Here is a 22722-nt window from a genome sequence, read left to right on the forward strand (position 1 = left end):
AGTCTGAAAAATTTGGATAATTTATATATTCACAGACCATGTATAAAAAAGCCATATAATCTCAACCAATATTTTCAAGTATTTAATGTGTGCAAATTTCTATGAAGTGGGCAGATAAGTGAAAAAAAGCCTCTAAGATCCAAAAAAGATTATTCACTTAGAAAGACAACTAATAAAGCGCATATGGAGTATATATGTGTAAAACCAGATATACTGCAGTAATAAGTTCAGAGGAGGCTTAGAGTATCATAGATGGATTGGTCACAGGATGCTTCTTGGGAGAATTAACATTAAGCTGAAGCTTAGAGGGTTGTGTCTGAAGAGTAGAGCGAAAATACAGTGCAGATGGGAATCGGGCAAAAACCTAAGTAAAGCATGAGAAAGACACAAAAGCAGAGCAGAGCATTGCAAACTCGATTCACATTAAATACATTAAACATGTTTGGCTGGAATGGAAGATAGACATGGTACACTATGGGATTAAAAATTGTTGTTAGAATAATTCCTATTTTTTAGAAAAGATGTTACACTTTGCATGTAAATTTTATGTAAATACTTTTTGGAATGTCACTTTTTTTGGATATAATTTAAACTAGTAAGATGACCATGTTTGTTCCTTGCTCAGTCGTGTCTGACTCTTTGTGATCCTATCGAATGTAGCCCACCAGGCTCCTCTGTCCATGGGATTCTCCAAGCAGGAATACTGGAGTGGGTTGCCATTTCCTTCTCCAGGGGATCTTCCTGACCCAGGGATTGAACCCGGTCTCGCACATTGCAGGCGGATTCTTTACCGTCTGAGCCACCTGGGAAGCTGAGGTGGCAATAATAATAATAGTGCAACTGAACATGTATTTAGCACATGCTATGTTATAGGTTCTGTTCTAAGTGCTTTACATGGGTGATTACCTCACATAATGCTAATCAGTACTCTATGGGGGTGGATATTATTCAAGTGATTATGAGTGTTCAATGAAGGAATACAGGAAAGAGTGGGTTGAATACTTTTCTTCTGAAAAATCTCAGAACAGCACTTGCTCTAAGCAATAGCAGTTGACTGTGCTATGAAAGATACTGAGGTGGCTCTCCTGCTCAAAATTATTCCTCTAACCCAAGTATTAAAGTGCCTGAAATCCCACTATTAGAAATCCATTATTGTTCTTTCTAGATAATGGTTTCAAATGATTTAAACGGTTTTACACCATTCAGAATGATTTTTTAAAATGATAAAGTGTCTTTTAAAATTCATACTAAACACATTAGGAAGAAAAAATACATCAGTTTACTTCTATGCCTGAGATGAGAAACCCAGATCAACACTATCAAACACTGGTATGGGGGAAATATCCCAAAGGGCAATAGAATGGGGTAGACATGCAAACAGCAACATCAATAAAACCATATATGTGGGGTGGGGGGTGGTGGATTAATATATAAACTTCACTCAGGTTGTGAATTTTCCAGAGAGATATACAACTTCTGGGAATGAAATATCAATTCCCCAATGTTAAACCAATGACATTTGGGTTTTTAGTACTGGGGTGGGTACCTGATAGATATTATACAATTAGTGTTGCTAGGTGGAGAAATTCAGTTTCTGAATTAACTACAAAATACTTGTACATTGTAAAGCTATAATATAGCATTATAATTTAAAAACAAAATTCTTGTTCATATGGATAGGAAAACATTGGAGATGAATGAAAAATAAAAAACACTGATAAAAAGCTTATCTGCAATATCCCCCAAATAACAAATACTTTTGAACAGACATTTTTGCCATTTAAAGAGGTAGAAATATTTTTTGGAAAAATCTCTATTGACTAGAAATAGGCTATACTACAGGTGTCCTGGTAAATACAATTTTAATGGTCTCTTGTACATACAGAAAGTGTAAGAATATGGTTATATATTGCCTTTCTAAAACTTCATATTAAATAATTTTACATATATAAAACACAATGAAGATCCAAGAACAAATTCTGAAATCTTTTAAAAGACCAAAGTACATGGAAAGCCCATGCACTTTATTCCAAAGGGAGGCACTAAGCTTGGACATCTAAAAGTGTGGACATCTGTTTTCAGGACTATAAATAACAAGCAGTTCAACAGAAGACATGAAGGCAAGGTACAGGCAGAAATAAGCCCAAGTGATTAAAAGAAAAACAGGCTACAAAAACATAAACTGAGAACTCTGCATTCATAATAACCTGAATAAAAAAATAAAAAAATAACCTGAATCCAGTCATGAGAAAACAATCAGATAAATCCAGATTACAGGGTATTCAGTATAACCCGTCTGGACACTTTGCAAGTGTCAATGTAGATGAAAGATTGAAAAAGGGAAGAAACTTTTCTAGGTTAAAGATATGACAACCAAATGCAACATTATAATCTTGGGTTAGATCCTGGATCAGAGAAATAAAATAGCCACAGAGTGTTTTTTTTAGACAACTGAAGAACTTTGAATGTGGAATGTGTATCAAATAATATGTGACATTAAATTTCTTGGGTGTGATGATGATATTGTGGTTATGTAGGTGAATTTCTGTATGCTGGGGTATCAGAGGGGAAGTATCACCATGTCTACACTTTTAAGCAGTTCATTAAAATATGTGTTTGTGTGTAATTATGCATCTTCTGTCCCATCTACCCTGTCCTATCTGAGCCCATGTATTCTACTCTGCTGTTTCATCTGCCCATCCATCCATCCATCAGATAAACCAAGGACGGCAAAATGTCAACAGCTGGTGAATCTAAATGAAGAGTAAAATAACATAAAATAAAAGCAGCAGACAGAAGGGCAAACAAAAATAAAATGTTCAAATCTCCAGGCAGAATATGACAAATGAAACCGTATTGATGGAGGAGGGGAATGGAGTAATTTTGATGTTATAACTCTGTGAATTTATACTGTTTTCCCTGAGAAAGGGAGGTTGCTGACCTATGTTACTGATATTAAAATAAGGAAGAGTAATGTGTTTGGAGAGAAAGTGAATGGTTACCATCTGTCAATTGATGAAATGCTCTCAATGTAAAAATCTTTATATTATGATTTTTTAAATTAGAGAATATTTGCTTGATTCTAATAAAACATCTTATAATTAAAAAGTTGATTGGGGAGAAAAGCTTCCTAAAAGTCAGTCTCAAGAAAAATTATCAATAAAGAATTCTTACATATAAAAACATGATGTTTCCTAAAACAAGAAAACAAAAAATACTCTGAAAATACTTACCAGAAGTGGTATTATTTGTAAAGTACTTTTGATGGATGGATTTTTGCAAATGATTTCTTGTATATCTGAAATAATTATACCATGATATATAAATAGTTTAGTTATGTATATTGAAAGGACTGGCTAAAGAATCAAATATTAAACTCTGATGTGTCAAAATATTCAAAACTGAATAAGAAACTTTTTTCCTTATTGTCCTCAGAAACAATCAAGAGTTAATTTGATTAAAAACAATTATTATACACAAAATTTATGTTCCTAAAAAGACATTCCTAGTACTTTGACTGTCCCATACCAATCTTTATTCAAATGCTAGGTTATTTTTTCTTTAAAGTTTTTCTATCTTCTTGTGTGTTTTTTTTATTTTTATTTTTCTATCTTCTTTTTCAACAAAAAACAAATTTCATTCTTGGAGGATCTCAGGAAAAAGGAGGAGATGTTTAGCTACTGAGGTGCAAAAAGTTTAGTAATTTGGTCAGCTCTTGCCTTTTCAGTGTTTTTGCTTTTGTCCATATAATAGCAAGGATCTGGGCTGAAGAAAAAAATTAAGACAGAATCTTTTATATGAAGCATTTAAGATGTGTGGAAGTATCTAAAGGAAAAAAAGAGCCCTCCAAAAACACTGACTTGATGCTTTCATTCTTTATCTACTTAATTTTTGAAGAAGGAAATGGCAACCCACTCCAGTAATCTTGCCTGGAAAATGCCATGGACAGAGAAGCCTGGTGAGCTAGGTCCATGGGGTGGCAAAGAGTTGGCCGCTACTGAGCACAGCACAACTGCATAATTTTACATCTTAAACCTATAGCTTTAGTTAGGTATTGCTTTTGTAGATTCAGCACCCTGTCTTTTATTAATGTATTAAGTATTTAATTTTGAAATTAACACAAAGAGTATGTAAAAAATACGTGCATATTTTAGTTAGTAATAATAAAGCTAATGTCTTGTGTAACTACCTAGACTAAGACATTTGAACATTATCACTTTGGAGAAATCCTGGAATTCCCTACCTCACCTGCCCTGGGGATTGCACTCTCTTCCCTTGCTCACAGAGGTAATGCACTAAACTGGCTTTGCTTCTTTATATATATGTTTAAAAATTTTTGGCTTTTGTTGTTATGCTCATCTCTATCCCCTGGAGAAGGGAATGGCAACCCACTCCAGTATTGTTGCCTAGAGAATCCCATGGACAGAGGAACTTAGTGGGCTACACTCCATGGGGTTGAAAAGAGTAGGACACGACTAAGCAACTAACACACACACACTACACATACTTATACATGTTTCCTGATACACATGTGCAGTTTTCTCTAGATATGCACCTAGAAGTAAAATTGCTAGGTTGGAGGGTATGTTCAATTTATTACATGGGTAGCAAAACATTTCCTAAAAGATTGCCTCAGTTTACATTCCCATCAGGATTACCAGAGAGCTCTAACTGCTGTATGTCTTTGCCAACACAGCATTGCCACGTTTTTAAACTCATGTCTTTTGATGAGTTTATAACTGTATCTCATTTTATTTTGCATTATTAATAATGTTGAATAAGCTATTAGTGTTTATTGTCATTTGCATTTTCTTTGTTATGAAGTTCCTGTTCATTTTCCCACACCTATTTTTCTACTAAATTGACTTTTCTTATTGATATATAGTTCTTTATATATTTGAATGATGTATTAAATTTTCTTTTGTTTTGTGGCCTGCCTTTTCATTCTTTTAATGTTCTGATATGAAGAAAAGTTTGTAACTTTAATACAGTCAAATTTATTATCTTTTTCCTCCATAGATTATGATCCTTGTGCTCTACTTAAGAAATCCTTCCTTGAAATCCTGAGATTACAAATATTTTCTATGCTACCTCCTAAAAGCTTTATATATATATTTTTCATATTTAATCTTTAATCACCTTGTAACTGATTTTTACATATATTATGTAGTAGGAGCTCAATTTAATTTCTTTCCATTTGATGCCCAATTGTTGCAATATGAAGTGACAAACAGCTTGTCTCAAAATGACCGCAGAAGTTCTTCATAGCTGTTTGGAACCCAAGAACAGGTTCTCATCCCATGTGAAAGGGTTTTACCTAAATCCAATCAGTAGCTCATTCCAGTGAAAAAGGCTGCAGTTTCTCACACTGGGATCCCAATCAGATGTTTGTTAGATGGGTTTGTACTGTCCCATGGCTCTTAGATCCTCTGTTCTGGTGTTTTCCTTCAAACGTTTTGTCTCTTGGTGTTTCAGTTTGGAAATTTTCTCTCATTTATCTTCAGATTCATAAATTCTTTCCTCAGCTTTGTTGAATCTACTGACAAGTACATAGAATACATTACTCGTTTCTGTTGCAGTGTTCCTGTTTCTCACATTTCTATCTGACCCTTTTGTATGGGTTCCATCTCTCCATTGAATTTCTTTATCTGTTCAGCCTTGTAATCTCCCATGTGACCCACCTTTTCCACTATCACCTTTAACATATTAGTCATATTAGTCATAGTTATTTAAAATTATCTACCCAACAGTTTCAATATCTGGGCCACCTGTGTCTCACTCTGTTCATTGCTTTGTCCCTTGACTGAGTTTTTTTCCTTGCTTTTTAAGTTTTGACTGAATGCTGAACTTCTTGTTTGAGGTAAACATGTTTGTGCCAGAAAATGGGCATGTCTTTTCTGTTAGACAATTGATGTGTATGTATGTGTGTGTGTCATTAGTCCACTCAGTTTGAGTCTTACTGTTGCTATGGTTACCTTCAGTGCATCAGTGGTTTCAATATTCTCTAGTGTTATTTTGTGCTTCTGCAGGTGTCAGAGGCTTTCCCCTTACATTTTCCCCTCTACTTTCAGGTTTTGCATCCCTGTGTGTCTGCACAGCACCACAAGACTCTCTATGCGCCTGCTTTTCTCCAGCTGATTCCCACTGCTTGTTTCTTGGTACTTGCTGGCCTTGTAGCGGGGCAGTAGTGGAGTTTTTCTGTTGTCCTGCTCCAGGCTTAGTCTTAGGCATGTCCTTCATGCCTCCTCAGTCATTCTGCTCCTCCTTTCCAGGGCAGTCCACCTTGTCCACTATATCTTTGGAAGGTTTTGTGCAAGACAATTTTGTGCCCCTTCTCCAATAGCATGATACCTCTAATAATCTGGGTCTCTGCCTCCTTTTTGCCCCTTCTCCAAGAGTAGAAGCCTACTTCTCTTACCTTTCCGCTACACCCAGTAAGTCTTCACTTGTGCCCTGGGGGCAATCAGCAGTTTGCTGCCTCTATCCCAATACCTGTGTGTGTGCTCAGTTGTGTCCAAATCATTGCACCCCAATGGACTGTAGCCCAACAGGTTCCTCTGCCCATGGAATTTTTCAGGCAAGAATACTGGAGTGGGTGCCATTTCCCACTCCTGGGGATCTTCCTGACCCTGGCATCAAACGCACATCTCTTTTGTCTCCTGCTTTGGCAGGTAGATTCTTTACCTCTAGTGCCACCTGGGAAGCCCAGACCTTCATTCTGCAGGAAAGAAGGTTCTGTATGGAGCTTGATACCTTTCCTACAGTGATGCCTGCTCCCCTTCTCCAAGACTGCACCACTGAGAAAGAATTTCTCTAGTCTCCTGTTCTGCTCTTATATATCAATTTTTTCAGTCTATTTGTTCTATCAATTACTGATTGTAATTAATTATAATTAATGTTAAAATATCCACTAATCATGGCTAAAAGACACTTTATACATTTTGAGGCTATGTTTTTAAATGTTTATACAGTGAAAATATTTTATAGATTTTTCCTGTATTAAAACTTTGATCATCATGAAGTCATCTTTTTTTATGTCTAGTAATGTTTTCTGCTTTATAGTCAATTTCATCTGCTAATAATTCATCTAAACTAGTTTTCCTCTGTGACCTTAGTAATTAGCACAGACATACTTTATTCGTCAACATCTAAAGTTAATTTCTGTCTCTCATGGACAGAGGAGCCTGGTAGGCTGCAGTCCATAGGATTGCTAAGAGTAGGACATGAATGAGGTGACTTAGGAAGCATGTACAAAGTTTATCTCTATCGTTACTCAATTCCATAACCATATAAGAATTCCAGTACACTTTAATACCAGTTATGTTTTCCAATTTATGTAATATTTTTGATAGGTATTTAAATTCTGTTTTCTCTTTGAATCACATACTACTTTTTAACTACATTTATTATTTTTTTTATACAATGTTTGTTCAAATTTACCCTCTCAGGCTATCCATCTGAGATCACTTTTGGTTTGCTAAAGTACATTCTTTAGAATTTCCTTTAGGAAGAGACTGTTGTTGACAAAAACCTCTTAAAGAGTTACACAGACATACAGAGACATATAGAGGGGTGAAAAAAGCTTGCATGTCTTCGCCCCTCATCTGTTTAATTCTGAGACTTGTTAGGCAAGCTTTTTTTTTTCTTCAACCTCTTTGTCTCTCTGGGAGTGTGAGACTGCATAGGATGTAGCTCCTCGGTAGGCCCAACTTTAGGGTGGGAGGGTCTTCCATGAGACTACTCATCTTAAGTAGGCCATGGATTTTGTCTTCTGTTCTAATTTCTCCGTGAGGCCATGAAAACAAAGCTCAGTTTCACTCTGTGGGTTAAATGTTCTCAAGAGAAAAGCTAGCAGCAGCACTCTCCTGATCACTCTAGGCTCTTATTTATATTTAGTTCCTGGTCCTACGAATTTCTGTATTCTTACCATCTTATTGTTATATTTAAGATTTTGAAGTACATAATCCTGAATTTATGGTTGTTTCTGATGGATGGTAAGTACGGAGGATGAGATGATTGGATGGGATCACTGACTTAGTGGACATGAGTTTGAGCAAACTCAGGAAGACAGTGAAGGATGGGGAGGCCTGGCATGCTGTAGTTCATGGGCTGACAAAGAGTTGGACATGACTTAGTGACTGAATGGCAACAATCCTGAATTTATGGTTGTTTTAGATGGATGGTAGGTACAGATAACTAGCTTGTCACATTGCTGAAATGGAAGTATATTCACACATTGCCAAAAGACAATTAAGCCTGCCAGTGAAACCGGTATCATTGTAAAGGATATGAATACAGTATACCTGAAATAGTATATACATTCAGATAAATTTTAAATTGTTATATACTTGATTCAAATAGGTGATAAGCTGGACACATTTTGCATTTTCATTTTCAATTTTTAAATTAAATTTTAAACAAAAATTGTCTAAGAATAAAATACAAAATTTCCTGTATACAAAAACTGTTCTTCCATACTTACAGTATAACCTTTCATTGAGATGATTGAGGGACTGTAGGATCTTTTGTTCTTCAGCTGATAGTGCACAGATGTTAAATTGCTGCGTTTTATTTAAAGCCAGATTTGTCTGCTGTAGCTGCTTGCTATTCATGACAGTTAGAATCTCATCCTCAGGCACTGAAGCTTTTACTAGATTTTCAGCCATCAAAAATTCAGAAGTACTGCCTGAAACTACAGAAACTTTATATTAACTATTCTTTGATCCCTTTTTGTCTTTGGGATCTGTCCTTATACATACTTAACTGACATGCCTGTACGTATTAATTTCACAAGCAGAAACCCAGTAAATCTTTTGTTACTTTGCATTTTATTTGTCAGGGTCTTCTATATCTAGTATTTTCCTATCCTTAATGAAAAAACAGATACTCAAAATGATGGCAGTGAGGTAATAAAAGTTCATAGAGTGTTAGTTGAACTAAGGAAAAAATACATTATGTATATGTAGATTATTTCTGTGTTGTTTTTATTATTCATTGGTAGAATAAAGAGATGAAGGAGACTGTCTTATAATAGCAATTATGATGATAAGAGAAAAGGAACTTAAGGAAATTTTAGAAAATTAGATGATCAGCTGGACAGAACTGAAAGCTTAGAAACTGACCAAATAAAAGACCATATGACTAAAGAAGGATCAAATACACGAAAGAAGATGAGTCAAATACCTTAGCTTGTTGCTTATAAAATAAGCACTTTGGAGTTTCACTTCACATCATCTATTTAAACAAATTTCAAAGGAATTAAAGAGTTAAGTTTAACAAATCAAATCATTAAAGTAATCTAGAGGGAAAAGAAACATTTCTAACTTTCTTCATCGGGAAGTTTCTTTGGTAATGTACAAATCACTAAGACAAAACCAAAAACAAATTTTTTAAGGTTGGTCTTCCCTAATAGATTTTAAATTCTGAAGGCCAAGACTTTTATATGTTTGGTTAATTAGTATGTATCCAAAATATCTAGTTGCAGGCAGGAAATTAGCTCTCAATAATTATTTATTGAATGGAAAAATGTAAAGTAAGACTTCTATATGTGAAAATAAAGCATAAGTGGAATAAAATCCACATAATAAAGTAGTAAAAACATTTGTAACCAGCATAAGGGTGAGAATCCTTGATATTTAGAGAGTGTGCAGAAATGAGTGAGAAAATACTAAAACTCCAATATTTATAGGAAACAAGAATATGAAGAAAAAATTCACCAAAATAAATACACATACAGAAACAATTAAGCTTATTATTTGTAAAAGGTACTCAAATAAAAACTAATAACAAACCATTTCTCTGCCATATATGCAAATAATAGATGTGATATTCACCTCAAGTTCACATACACCCCAGAAGAATTTTGAATGATAATACTTCTCAGGAAAATGCTACAGGAACATATAAAATAAGCCACAACAAAATTTATTTCCTTTGACCTAGTACTCATTTAATACACAGAGTTTCATTCAATAAATATTAGTTGGGTGCCAATTAAGCCAGGTACTCTAATTTTAATTCTGGGTATATAAATATGGAAATCATCGAATAGTCAGGAAAAAATCTGATGTAGAAAGATGTTCAATATATTATTATTTAGAACAAATAAAAACTGGCAACAGTCTAAATGTGCAGGGTGAGGAGAATTCAGGTCCTAATTGGTGATATAACAGTCATGTGATATGTAAGAACTTTGGAAAATATGTATAAGAATAACAAAAAAGAAATCATTGGGAACAAAGCTAAGAGGAAAATGTTTAAAACATACCTTCTTCAATATTAGAAGTACCCTTTGTAGTTTGTTTTGGCTCATTTGAACTTAGCTGGATACTTTGTCCAAAATTCTATAAAAATAGAATATTAAATCAGAATATAATTCCATATTTAAAATTAGTGATATATATTGGCTTAGAAACTTTTATTTGCTGTTTTTATTTTCAATTATCACTATTCATATAATACATATTTCCTTTTTTTTTGGAGCAGAAATTAAGAATTACTGGAATAAGCACTTTCTATGGTAACTAAATGGCTTTCCTGATAGCTCAGTAGGTAAAGAATCCACCTGCAGTGACTGATCCGCCTGTTTGATTCCTGGGTCAGGAAGATTCCATGGAGAAGGAATACGCTACCCACTCCAGTATTCTTGGGCTTCCCTTGGGACTCAGCTGGTAAAGAATCTGCCTGCAATGCGGGAGACCTAGGTTCGATCCCTGGGTTGGGAAGATGCCCTGAAGAAGGGATATGCTACCCACTCCAGTATTCGTGGGCTTCCCTTGAGACTCAGCTGGTAAAGAATCCGCCTGCAATGCGGGAGACCTAGGTTCGATCCCTGGGTTGGGAAGATGCCCTGGAGAAGGGAAAGGCTAGCCTGGAGAATTCCATGGACTGTATAGCCCATGGGGTCCCAAAGAGTTGGACATGACTGAGTAACTTCCACTTTCATGGTAACTAAAGATTAGAAAAATGTTTTCTGTCAATTTTGGTACATTTTCAGATTGCAATATCATCTCGGACATTTGGAAGAGGGAAGTAAGTTGGGTGTTAATCAAAAGTATTAACTAAAGGAAAGGTAAAAAATTACCCTAAGGCTGGTTTATCATTGTAAGGGTAGGTGACAATTATTAGCCAAAAGTCTCTGATTGTGGCTTTATGCCAAGGATAAGCAAGCATCTTATATGACAATACTTAAAAAAGAAACAGCTGCCTCAATGCTGTACAGAACTGAGAAATAAGAAATATTAGAGCACTGGCAACTAGCATTTCTATTCAACACTCTTGAGTGATACCAACTCTCCTTCCCTGGATATGGTCTACTTTGATTCTTTACGCTCATTCTGTTCCACTTTAAGAAATGATTCTTAGATTAAGTTGCCTGGCTATTACTATACCTAGCCTTTGTTCAGTCTAATTGGAAGAGTAACTGAGGCAGGCTTCTGCAAAAACCCTGCTTCAATAGCTCTCAGCCTTGCCTGATCTCCATTATAGACTTGAGGCAACCTGGACTGAGACCATGGCACAAAGTGGCAATTGTGCTTTTTTTATCTTTCATTGTGTTGGAGAAGACTCTTGAGAGTCCCTTGGACTGCAAGGAGATCCAACTAGTCCATCCTAAAGGAGATCAGTCCTGGGTGTTCATTGGAAGGACTGATGTTGAAGCTGAAATTCCAATTCTTTGGCCACCTGATGCGAAAAGCTGACTCATTTGAAAAGACCCTTATCTGTGAAAGATTGAGGGCAGGAGGAGAAGGGGACGACAGAGGATGGGATGGTTGGATGGCATCCACCAACTCAATGGACATGAGTTTGAGTAAACTGTGGGAGTTAGTGATGGACAGGGAGGCCTGGCGGTTCATGCGGTCGCAAAGAGTTGGATACGACTGAGCAACTGAACTGAACTGACCTCTTTTAGATTCTCTCCACACAGAAGCAGTGGTTGGGAAAAATCCAGTGTGATAAAATACATTTCCTAATAACAAGGTGACAGAGCCAGTGCTATAGTAACTGAATCCTTGTTTACCTTCTTGAGTGAAAACAAAACCAAACTCAACCCCAAACCAAAAATCAAAACGAAACAATAGGGATGAAAAAAATTAAACTTCAAAACTTTGTTTTGAGTCAGGAAACACTGACCTATTTTAAAGCTAACAAGACTTTTGTAGATGTATAAGTGGAGTGAAAGATGTGTATGTGAAAGTGGAAGTGGAGCTTCTGGGAAGAACAGAAATGGACTCTAAAGGCAGCAAGATAGAATGCAAAGGAGCAAATCACTGAAGAGCAGAAAAAGACACAGGAAAATAGAGATGAATTTAGAGAGGACAATAGTAATGGCATTTAAAATTCACTTTGTTCATTTTTTGTTATAACTATACATTACTTATAAATTTAATATATATTGATAAAAATAACAAGTAAAGATAAAAAATGTGTTCACTTTAGAGATTTTGAGATGTTTGATATGAACAACATGGAAGTTAAAAAGGAAAGACTTATTAGGTATTATTCTATTTGTAATCATGAAGTTATATTTATAATTATGTACTATGTTTGTTATTAAGCAGTAAAAATGTACTGGTAATGTGACAGCATTATTTACATAAATAAAAAAACTAAATGATTTGTTTTGCTAAATCATGGTTGATTGTTCTCCATATTAATAACTAGCCATATAAAAATCAATAGTTTCTACAATATTCAGACAATAGGACCGTCTACCTTTAACTTGAAATACAAATTTTTCATAAAACATTCTATTTCAACTCTATTAAAAATCAGAGGTTGTATTTAATGCTATTCACTCATCCATCTAGGTTGTAAAAAATATTTTAAATACAATCCTTGGATCAAATTAGACTGCTAGAAAATGTTATATTTAGGTCACATTTATTTAGCTTTCATAGAATCACCTCCACTAACTTTCAAATCCACATTATTATGCTTCTGACCTTTACTGAAGGCCTCTATTTCAAACAGCACAGGAAACTCCTTATTTATTTGTTGCTGACTGCTAACAGGGATGTATCTATTATGAACTTCAAGGTCCTGTATAGGAGATCCTCAATGGTATAAACAAAGTCATTGTCGATATCCCCTGAGAACAATGCAACACTCTATTTTCCTTCTTGGCCTGTCTTCCAGGAAGTTCAGGTTCAAGGAGGACATTTAAACACACTGGAACCATATTAGTCTTTATGATAAGCACATTGCTTTATTTTCCATGGCTCTGGTTTACTTTTCTTTTTTTCCCTTTTTTAATGTATAGCTAAATATTAATATTGTTGTGGATAAATTCAGCTTTCCCCCAGAGCTGACTATAAATAATAACAAATAACAAATAAAATAATTTCTTAAGCTTGCTTTAAAATATTCATTGGTAACTGATCATTCAGGCAAAGTAGAATATAGCATTTACGTATAGTACAATAAGCTCCTGGCATAGAGAGTTCCAGGGCTTCACAATGGCTCTGGCTATATCATTTATGTTGTGGAACAGTTTACAGGCAGGGTACAGACCTTTAAGAACATTCTGTTTTCCAAGCAATTTTTCACTATTGAATAGAGATGTCTACTAACGCTGTACTTACATTCATCTGCTCACTGTACTTCTGTCCTACAGATCCAGGGTTTTGTCTTTTTTGCTCTAAAAGACTTTTGTGCTTATTTTCGACAATTTGTTTTCTTCTTGTAACACTAGAATCTTAAACAAATACCACGACAAAGTCAAAATTTACACAAGTAGACAGTATATATCCACTGTAAACTTCCAAGTTACTTTCAAACATCACAGAAAACCCTAAGTTTCATTCATTCAGTTGGCAAGCTTTTATTGAACTTCTCTTACATGTACGATGCATGACACAGGTACCATAATGGTTTAAACATCTCTGCTTTTGAGGGGTCTATAGTTTAGAGCAGTGACCTCTAAAGTGTTGTGGCAGAACACCAGGAGGATATGCAAAATAAATCACTGTTGCACAGGAAGAACATGTTAAAATTTAATTTCCTATTATCTAAAAATTAGAAACTTAAAATTTACTGTGGTAAAACATGATTGATACTGGCACCCTTGTGAGTTTGCATGGTAGATGCATACAGTGCGCATACACGGTATGCATACTGCATACAGTAAACAGTTGTCTTGCAGGAAGTGCAGAGGTTCTAAGTGTGTGAGTTTGGCAGTGTTATCTTCACAAGTGTCCTTTTGTGTCCTTCAATGCACTGAATTTTATGTGTGCCCTGGATTTATGGATATCTCATAGTATCTGAATGAATCCTTACAAAATGGAAAAGAGGCTAAAATGACTTTTGTAGGGCTTTTATTGTATGTGTAATATTTTATTATTATTTTATTTATTATTTTCTCTATGACTAATTAAAAAATAGTCTTGCAAAATCATAAAGACAATACTAATAGTGCAAGCACAGGAGAATAAGAAAGACAGAGCTGATTCACATCTTATTCTCATTACAAACTCTCTGCCACACAATGACAGTATAGTTACATTATAACAAAGGATCACAAATCTAAAAATTGTAAAAAATAACAATAAACCTCACTCTGTGTATTATGCCTTGAGATATCTAAGGATGGTATATAGAAGTCATCTTAAAAAAAAAGTCATCACTTATCATCTTATCCCATTCAGAAAATTATTAATGAGAAATTTTTTGCATGTTAATACATAAAATTGTTCTTATAATTATTATTTTAAAATGTATGATTTATAAGATACAAAATTTAAAAATTATTTTAAAAGTCTGTATTTCATCCTTGTCTCAGTTAAAAATTTTTTCTATTTCTGGCTAAGGTGCTTAACGTATATATTAGTAGAGTAATATGTGTGTATGGTATATATGTATGTGATATTTGCTCAACATTTTTGTTAATGGTGGTACAATAAAAACTCTTGGAGTCCATGATTCCAGAAGAATGGATATAAATTTAAATGGATTATTACAGTAAAGTGAATAAACTGTATGTGTATGAATAAACTGAAGTTGTAAAGAATTAAGTGAAAACACAGAGCCTTTGTCAGAATCAAGAAAGCTTTCACAGAGGTTATGTTTAAGCTTGGTCTTAAAGGAGTAGTAGGCCTCCAAGTACAAGGATCTTTGAATCAAAAGGAATATTATGTTCTAAAGTACAAAGTAACAATGATACATAGTTAATAAGATTCTTGGACTGAAAGGTGGAAAATTCAAGGAGTGTGTATAAGCACACAAATGTCTTGGGAGTGTATATGTGTGCTTCTGTCATACAGGTTTAGGTAGGAAAAAATATATAAATATTTGTAGCTGAAATTATGTACTGAAAGAACACAGATATTTATGTTACCATAGCTAAATATCTGTATATTTTCTCTATATAACATATATATAATTATACACATACACTATAAGTAGATACCTGTATCTATATAACAACAAAGACATAAAAGCTTTCAAATTTCAAGAAAGCTGGCTAGTAATTGAACATCTGATTTTTTAGAGTAAGAAATACTAACATAATTTTAGCTAATGTGTTGAACAGTTATAGTTGCCCAGGCCTTGTTCTATACTATAGGCACTGTTATCATCACTATTTTTATAGATAAAAATACTGAGGCACAGGCAAGTGTCAGTAACTTGCCCAAGGTCACAGAGCCAGTAAAGGGCGATGATGAGATTTAGCTCAAACAGTCTCTAAAATCTAGAATTCTACTCTTACTCTCTATGCTAGTAATTTTCATTTTGATTTGGCTGTGTCTCATAGAAAGATATCTTCCGTTGTGACCCGTGATGCATATATAGTTTTGTGAACCATATTTACTCTTACAATATACAGTGCCCTCTGGTAGTTTCTATTCTAGAACATTCTACAATTATATTTCATTAAAAATTTCTGGTTACTACTCATTAACTGATTTATAATCTGCTAATGAGTAATGACCTATAGTTTAAAAAGCACTGTATTATGTTTACTCTAATAAGGGAATGCTAAAATGTTAAATGCTCGATATATTACATGTTAATAGCTTATAGTGAGATAATTTGGGTACCAATAAAGTTTTAATACTGTTTATTATGCTTGGAATTGTCTTCTAAATCTTGAAAAGTCCCCATTTTTCTATTTTTGAACAGCTCTAAAAACATCTTAAGTGAAAATTGACTTGGTTACATGACTGCTGTATCAATAATTTTTCTCTTCCTTCAGCCTGTTAATAAACCTTCTGGAGGCAAGATCTACCAATACTTTTGTACTTTCTCAATTCATAGCATAATTATTTGTTTTTGATTGTTCTTTGTGTAGATGTTCAGTTTTGTGGATTATAAAGTGATCCTAAGAACAGAAGAAAATATATGCTTAAAACTTTTCATGTTTTGTTCCATTCACATACATGAACTTAAATACTATTTACTAATTAATATAATAGCTGAGAATATATGTATTTTTGCAAAAATAATATAGTTTGTGCTGGCATCTCTAGTCAAATTTCTTGTCTCATATGAAAATTCTAAATATGATAGAATTACTACCAAAACTCAAAATAAAGCTAATCTTTAGGAAGGTATTATGTATTTTAAAATTTACAGTATTCTCAATTATAAACAAGGGAAATTCTGGAGACATTAATGAAATTATAGTTTGGGAAGTGATCTTAGATGTTAACTAGTTCAACCTCTTACTCATAAATCTAAACCACTCAGAGATGGACAGTCAACCTGTGCTTGAATGCTTAAGTGAAGGGAAGCCACTTCCCCATGGGGGTACCTTCCCCAATTGTTGGTGGTATTAGCTCAAATTCTTCCTCATGCTGAGCTGAAAACATATTTGCACATTTTACCCCTTCACTTAGTTCTGTTTCCCCCTTTTTTAACATAATAAACCTTCAAACATTTGTACAGAGCCTGTACATGTCTCTCTGGCTTGAGCTCCTTTAATTGGCCTTCAGACACAACCCCTCCTTCCAGAGTTCTGGCTCACTCCAGTTTGTTTATATACAGCTCTTAAAATATATAGCCTAAAATAATGTAGACTATCGCAGTACTTCCAAAGATCTGGTTATTATTGCCTAAAATTATATTAAGTTTCTAACAGATACAGTAAAGTTTTCTTGTTTGTTTAGTTTTGTCTTGATTTTTTCTTTTCTTAAAGAAAAACTGTCAAGATAGATATCTTGCTTCTGTAAAAAAAAAAAAATAAAGCCAAACTAAATAGATAGAAACAAAATGCAAAAAAAAAAAAAGACCACAAATTGGTAGAAAATATATGCAACACATATAACTGATGTAGAATCCTAGAATATATTGATATAAGGAACTTTTATCAATCAGGAAAAAAAAACTCAGAACCCAAGAGAAGACATTTCACAAAAGAGAAAATGCAAATTATGCATAAACATATGAAAAATGCTCAACTCAGTAGTAACTAGGGCAACACTATTTCTCACCCATACTTTTGAAAATATTAAAGTCTGACTACTGGAGGTTTAGTGAGCATGTAGTAAAGGCAACTCTCATTTATTGCTTTGGAAAATAATTTGGCATTACCTGTTGCAGTATACTTAACCTGGGTGAAATACACATACCCAGCAACATGTGTATCAGCAGATGTACAAAACTGTTCCTAGAAGCACTATTCATAAAGGCGAGAAACTGAAAGCAACCCAAATGGCCAGGAATAGGAGAATGAAAAATTTCCACAGACTGTAATACAGCAATTTCAATGAAATGTAATACAAAACAAATACAAATGAAGTGCAGCTAAACTAATCAATAATAATGAATCCAAAACACAAAATTAATTGAAAAAAAGCAAATCATAGAAGTATATAGATGAAATGGTTCTACTTATATGAGTTACAAAATTAAAGCAAAACTAAATAATATATGGTTTGAGATATATTTACATATGGTAAAATTATAAAGAAAAGCATGGAATCATTAACACAATTCTATATAGTGTCATTTTGTAAGAGAGAAAGGGGATGTAATTAAGGAGAGGCATGTGAGATTTCAACAATACCAGTGATTTTCTATTTTTGAAACTGGGCATTGGGTTCTTTCATTATTAGTCTTTAACTTGTTCTTGTATATTATGTACATTATTTTGTATGTAAGATACATTTCACAATTGAGAGACTTAAAAAAGTATATTGAATGCAGACAGGGAGGAATGAATTGGAAGACTGGGATTGATAAATACACACAACTATATATAAAATAGATAACTGAAAAGGACCTATTGTATAGCACAGGGAACTCTGCTCAATACTTTGTAATGACCTATGTGGGAAAATAATTTTAAAAAGAGTGAATATACATATAACAGATTCATTTTGCTGTATACCTGAAACTAAAACAACATTGTAAATCAAACATACTCCAACAAAAAATTTTAAAAATTGTATTGAATGCATATACATGACTATAGTTTTCTCTACTAAACCAAAGTTTTTTAATTTTGGTTTATCACTTCAACTGGTAAAGATGATTTTAAATCTTCATGCCATTATTCATTTGATTAATGACTTCCTTTGTTACTCTGTACTTTTGACAAACTGTATTAGATGAATGTACTATTTTAAAAATGTGTATTACTGAAAAATTTGTGGTTATTCAGAGTTTTAAAAATTAATTTATACTCTTCAGCTTTAGTGAAATATTAACAATCTAACATATTTAAGGTATACAATGTGATTAGCAGTTTACATATATATTTCAAAATAATCACAATAAGATTATATCCATCTTCTTACAGACAGAGGTATTTTTGTTGTTTTTGTTTTTAATTACAAGCATAATAGCTAAGTAATTAAGAGCAGAGATAATAGATTCAGAATGCCTGAATTTTAACCCTGGCTCTGCCATTAGTTCTAGTCATGTGACTTACACAAGTTATTAGCTCTCTTACTGCTTCATTCTCCTCGTTTATAAGATGGGACTATTATTATTTACTCACAGTTGTTGAGAGAATTAAACTTGTTTCCACACGTAAAGTGCTTACGATAGTGATTGGCACATAGTAAATGCTACCTAATTTATATCTAGAATAATTTTCTTCAGTATCTCTAATTACATTTCTGATCTCATGAAAACTAAATTTATTCTAAGGTAAGAATAAATTCAGCTGCAATACAAAATTCTGGCTTTGCTTTGAACTACCTGTGTCATCTTGGGCTATATAATCTCATTATGTGTATCAGTTTCCTCATCCATAAAATAGGGGAGCTAAGCTCAATTGTATCTTTGATCTTTTCTAGTAATCAAATTTTTGATTCCTTGAAGGTATTTTTAATATTCCCTGGAAAAGAAAACAAAGCAAAGCATTCTTTTTGAAATCAGATTTCAAAGTATTTAGTATGTCAACATCATTTGGATTTTTAAAAAACTGAAGTACAGCTGCCTATAGAAACATGTGCAAATTCTAAGTATTCAGGTAGACGCACCCAGATGGCACAGACACCCAAGTCAAGAAATAGAACATTACCAGCACTGAAAAAGCTTTTCTTCTTACCTGTTTCCATATAACCCCATCCATGGTTTTACCTATTCTTCAACCTGATAGAAATGGAATATAATATGCATTTTTATGATGGGCTTCTTTTGCATGATATCCTGGTGTGAGATTTAGTCATGTTACTGTTTCTTGGTAGTGGCTGATTCATTTTTTATTATGATATTACACTGAATGAATAACTTTTACTTTACATATTATAGCACTGAAGAACATTTGAGATCATTCTAGATTATGGCTATAAAACTGCTATGAAAGTTCTGGTACATATCTTCTGTTTCACATATGAATGAATTTCACACACAGACAGACACACACACACACACATCTGTGGGTCTGAAATTGTTGAGTCATAGGATATGCATATATTCAAATTTAGTAGATGTGAGCTTCCAGGCATCACACAGCCTTCTTAACAGCATTGTAGTTTAAAAATTTTAGCCCTTCAGATGTAATTTTATCTAATTATTTTAATGTGAATTCTTCTGAGGACTGAGGCCGGTCTTTCATATGTTAATTGACCATTTGACAAGCCTCCTTTATGAAAAGCTAATTCAAATATACTGCCTTTAAAATAAATTGGCGTGATGGTTTTTTTGATATGTCACCTGTCTACAGTCCCCAGTTGTTCAATTAGACACTAATGTATTGCTGTGAAGGTATTTTGTAGATATTATTAAAGTCTACTATCAGTTTGCTTTAAGTAATGGAGATTATCCTAGATAACCCGTGTGAAATTGAGTCAATTAAGTCAGAGGCCTCAAAGGTAAGTCTTTTTTGAGAGAATACAAAATTCTGCCTGTGAATGGCAAGTTTCATTTATTCCTGTGAGTTTCTGCCCTTCTTTCTGGCCTGCCCTAAAAATTTCATACTTGCTTAGGTTCCCTGTCCCCCATATTTACGTAAGCCAATCTGTTGCAATAAACAATATATCTTACTGGTTCTGTTTCGCTGGTTCAAACATGACTCATATAACTAGGTTGTCTTTTTCTTATTGATTGTAGGAGTTCTTTATATATTTTGGATATGAACTCTTTGTTGGTATTATGCATACAAATATCTTCTTTCACTCTATAGTTTGCCTTTTCAGTATTTTAATGGTGTTTTGGATGAAAAAGTTTCAGTCTTATCCTTAATGGTTAATGCTTTTTATATCTATGTAAAAAATCTCTGCTCATCCCAAAGTCATAAGCACATTCCCTGTATTATCTTCTAGAAGCATTTCTTTTTCACTTTCCATATTCATATATACAGTTCATTTGGAATTGATTTTTGTGTATGGTGTGAGCTAAGAGTCATTTTACTAATTCCATAAAATCATTCAATTGACTCAGTACCATTTAATAAAAAGACAAGTACTTTCTCCCTGCTAGCAGTACCATCTTTGCCAAAAATCAAGCATTCAAATATGAGTCTGCTTTTAGACTCTATTTTATTACATTGATGTAAAACATCTGGTACAAAAAGCATATTGCAATCAGAAAGAGGAATATAAATTAAATTACTAATTTTAGAAGTAAGGAAGTTATTGATGTTGACCCAGTCCAAAGTATGACAAAGGGAAAGGGTACCTGAAGCAGAATAGTACAGAAAATCACTAGACGTGAGAAAGATTGAGAGAGATCAGGGTGTTGGATCGTTCACTCACATGAATGCTGAGTCACCAGTATATCGGCAAAGACTTTTCCAATAAAGGAAGACTGTGAACTAGATTCCAAAGTCATCTTCAGGGGAAAATGACTTGAAAGGTCAAGATCTGGTACAGTTGAATGGCTTGGGTCTCATGGAATAGAGTTTTTACTGAAAGTTTTGCTGGAGAGTTTTGGATATGCTAACAGAGAGCAAGACACCATCCATAACTGTCAACACTGGGTACACTGACTATGAGAATAAAAATGCCCTAGCAAATAGTAGAGTAGAAAAAAATGAATAGATGCTCATGAACTGATTCATGGGCTTTCCAGGTGGCACTAGTGGTAAACAACCAGCCTGCCAAAACAGGAGACATGAGAGATGCGGCTTCAATCCCTGGGTTGGGAATATCCCCTGGAATAGGAAATGACAACCCACTCCAGTATTTTTGCCTGGAGAATCCCCGTGGATAGAGGATCCTGGCAGGCTACAGCCCATGGGGTTGCAGAGTCAGATACGAAGTGACTTAGCACTGAGCACTATAATTCAGTATTAACAAAGGGTTCACTTGAAAAGTTTAATACTAAAAGTTTTAAAAAAATGTTTGAATGACTGAACATACAAAGTTTTGTTAGTATTGGATTTCCTAAGTACAATTATAATAATAAGAAGTATAGAAATAAACAACCAAACAGCATGGTACTGGCACAGAAACAGACACATAGATCAACTGAACAGAATAGAGAGCCCAGAAATAAGCCCACCCACTATGGTCAATTAACCTATAACCTTTTCTCCTTTTCAATGGAGAAAAGACAGTCTCCTCAATAAGTGATGCTGGGACAACTGAACTGCTAAGTGTAAAAGAATGAAATCAGAATATTCTCTAACACAGGGTACAAAAATAAACTCAAAATGGATTGCAGACCTAAATATGACTGGAAATCATAAAGCTCCTAGAAGAAAACATAAGTGTAACACTGACAGAAATCATAGCAATGCAGTTTTTTAGATTTGTCTCCTAAAGCAAAGGTAATAAGAGGAAAAATAAAGAAAATCCAGTTAAACTTAAAAGCTTTTGTACAGCAAAGGAAGCCATCAACAAAACAAAAAGACAATGTCATGAACAGGAGAAAATACTTGTAAATTATATGACGAATTGTTGTTCAGTTGCACAGTCATGTCTGACTCTTTGTGATAAGGGGTTAATATCTAAAATATGTAAACAGCTCAGGTAACTCAATAGCAAAAAAAATAAATAACCCTATTAAAAAAAAAACATGCAGAAGACCTAAATAGACATTCCTCCAAAGAAGACATACAGATGGCTAACAGGCACACGAAAAGATGCTCAATATCACTAATTTTTAGAGAAATGCAAATCAAAACCACAGTGAGGTATCATACAAGTCAAAAGTGTTATCATTAAAAAGTCTACAAATAATAAATTCTGGAGAGGGTGTGGAGAAAAGGAACTCTCCTACACTGTAGGAATGTAAATTGGTGCAGTCACTATGGAAAAGGACATGAAACTTCCTCAACGAACTAAAAATAAGACTACTGTATGACCCAACAATTCCACTCCTTGACATATA

General features: G+C 33.9%; 1 protein-coding gene across 10 annotated transcripts in view; it reads right to left on the reverse strand.

Annotated features, from left to right (window-relative positions):
- CEP126 (centrosomal protein 126) overlaps positions 1–22722 on the reverse strand; it is a 105929-nt gene that overhangs the window by 3206 nt on the left and 80001 nt on the right. For 3 of the 10 annotated variants that reach the window (XM_043481701.1, XM_043481709.1, XM_043481708.1), the window contains 4 exons: positions 13584–13696; positions 10268–10343; positions 8483–8692; positions 3234–3298 (listed from right to left, as the gene is read on the reverse strand). The exons of 1 other annotated variant lie outside the window; for it this stretch is intronic. In XM_043481701.1, the coding sequence (XP_043337636.1) occupies positions 3234–3298; positions 8483–8692; positions 10268–10343; positions 13584–13696 (464 nt within the window). Of the gene's footprint in view, positions 1–3233; positions 3299–8482; positions 8693–10267; positions 10344–13583; positions 17163–19495; positions 19540–22722 lie in introns of those variants that run through there. 6 more of the 10 variants (XM_043481702.1, XR_006272013.1, XM_043481705.1 and 3 more) reach the window with 6 other exon arrangements.

This window comes from Cervus canadensis, chromosome 11, assembly GCF_019320065.1.
Source record: "Cervus canadensis isolate Bull #8, Minnesota chromosome 11, ASM1932006v1, whole genome shotgun sequence".
NCBI lineage: Eukaryota > Metazoa > Chordata > Mammalia > Artiodactyla > Cervidae > Cervus > Cervus canadensis.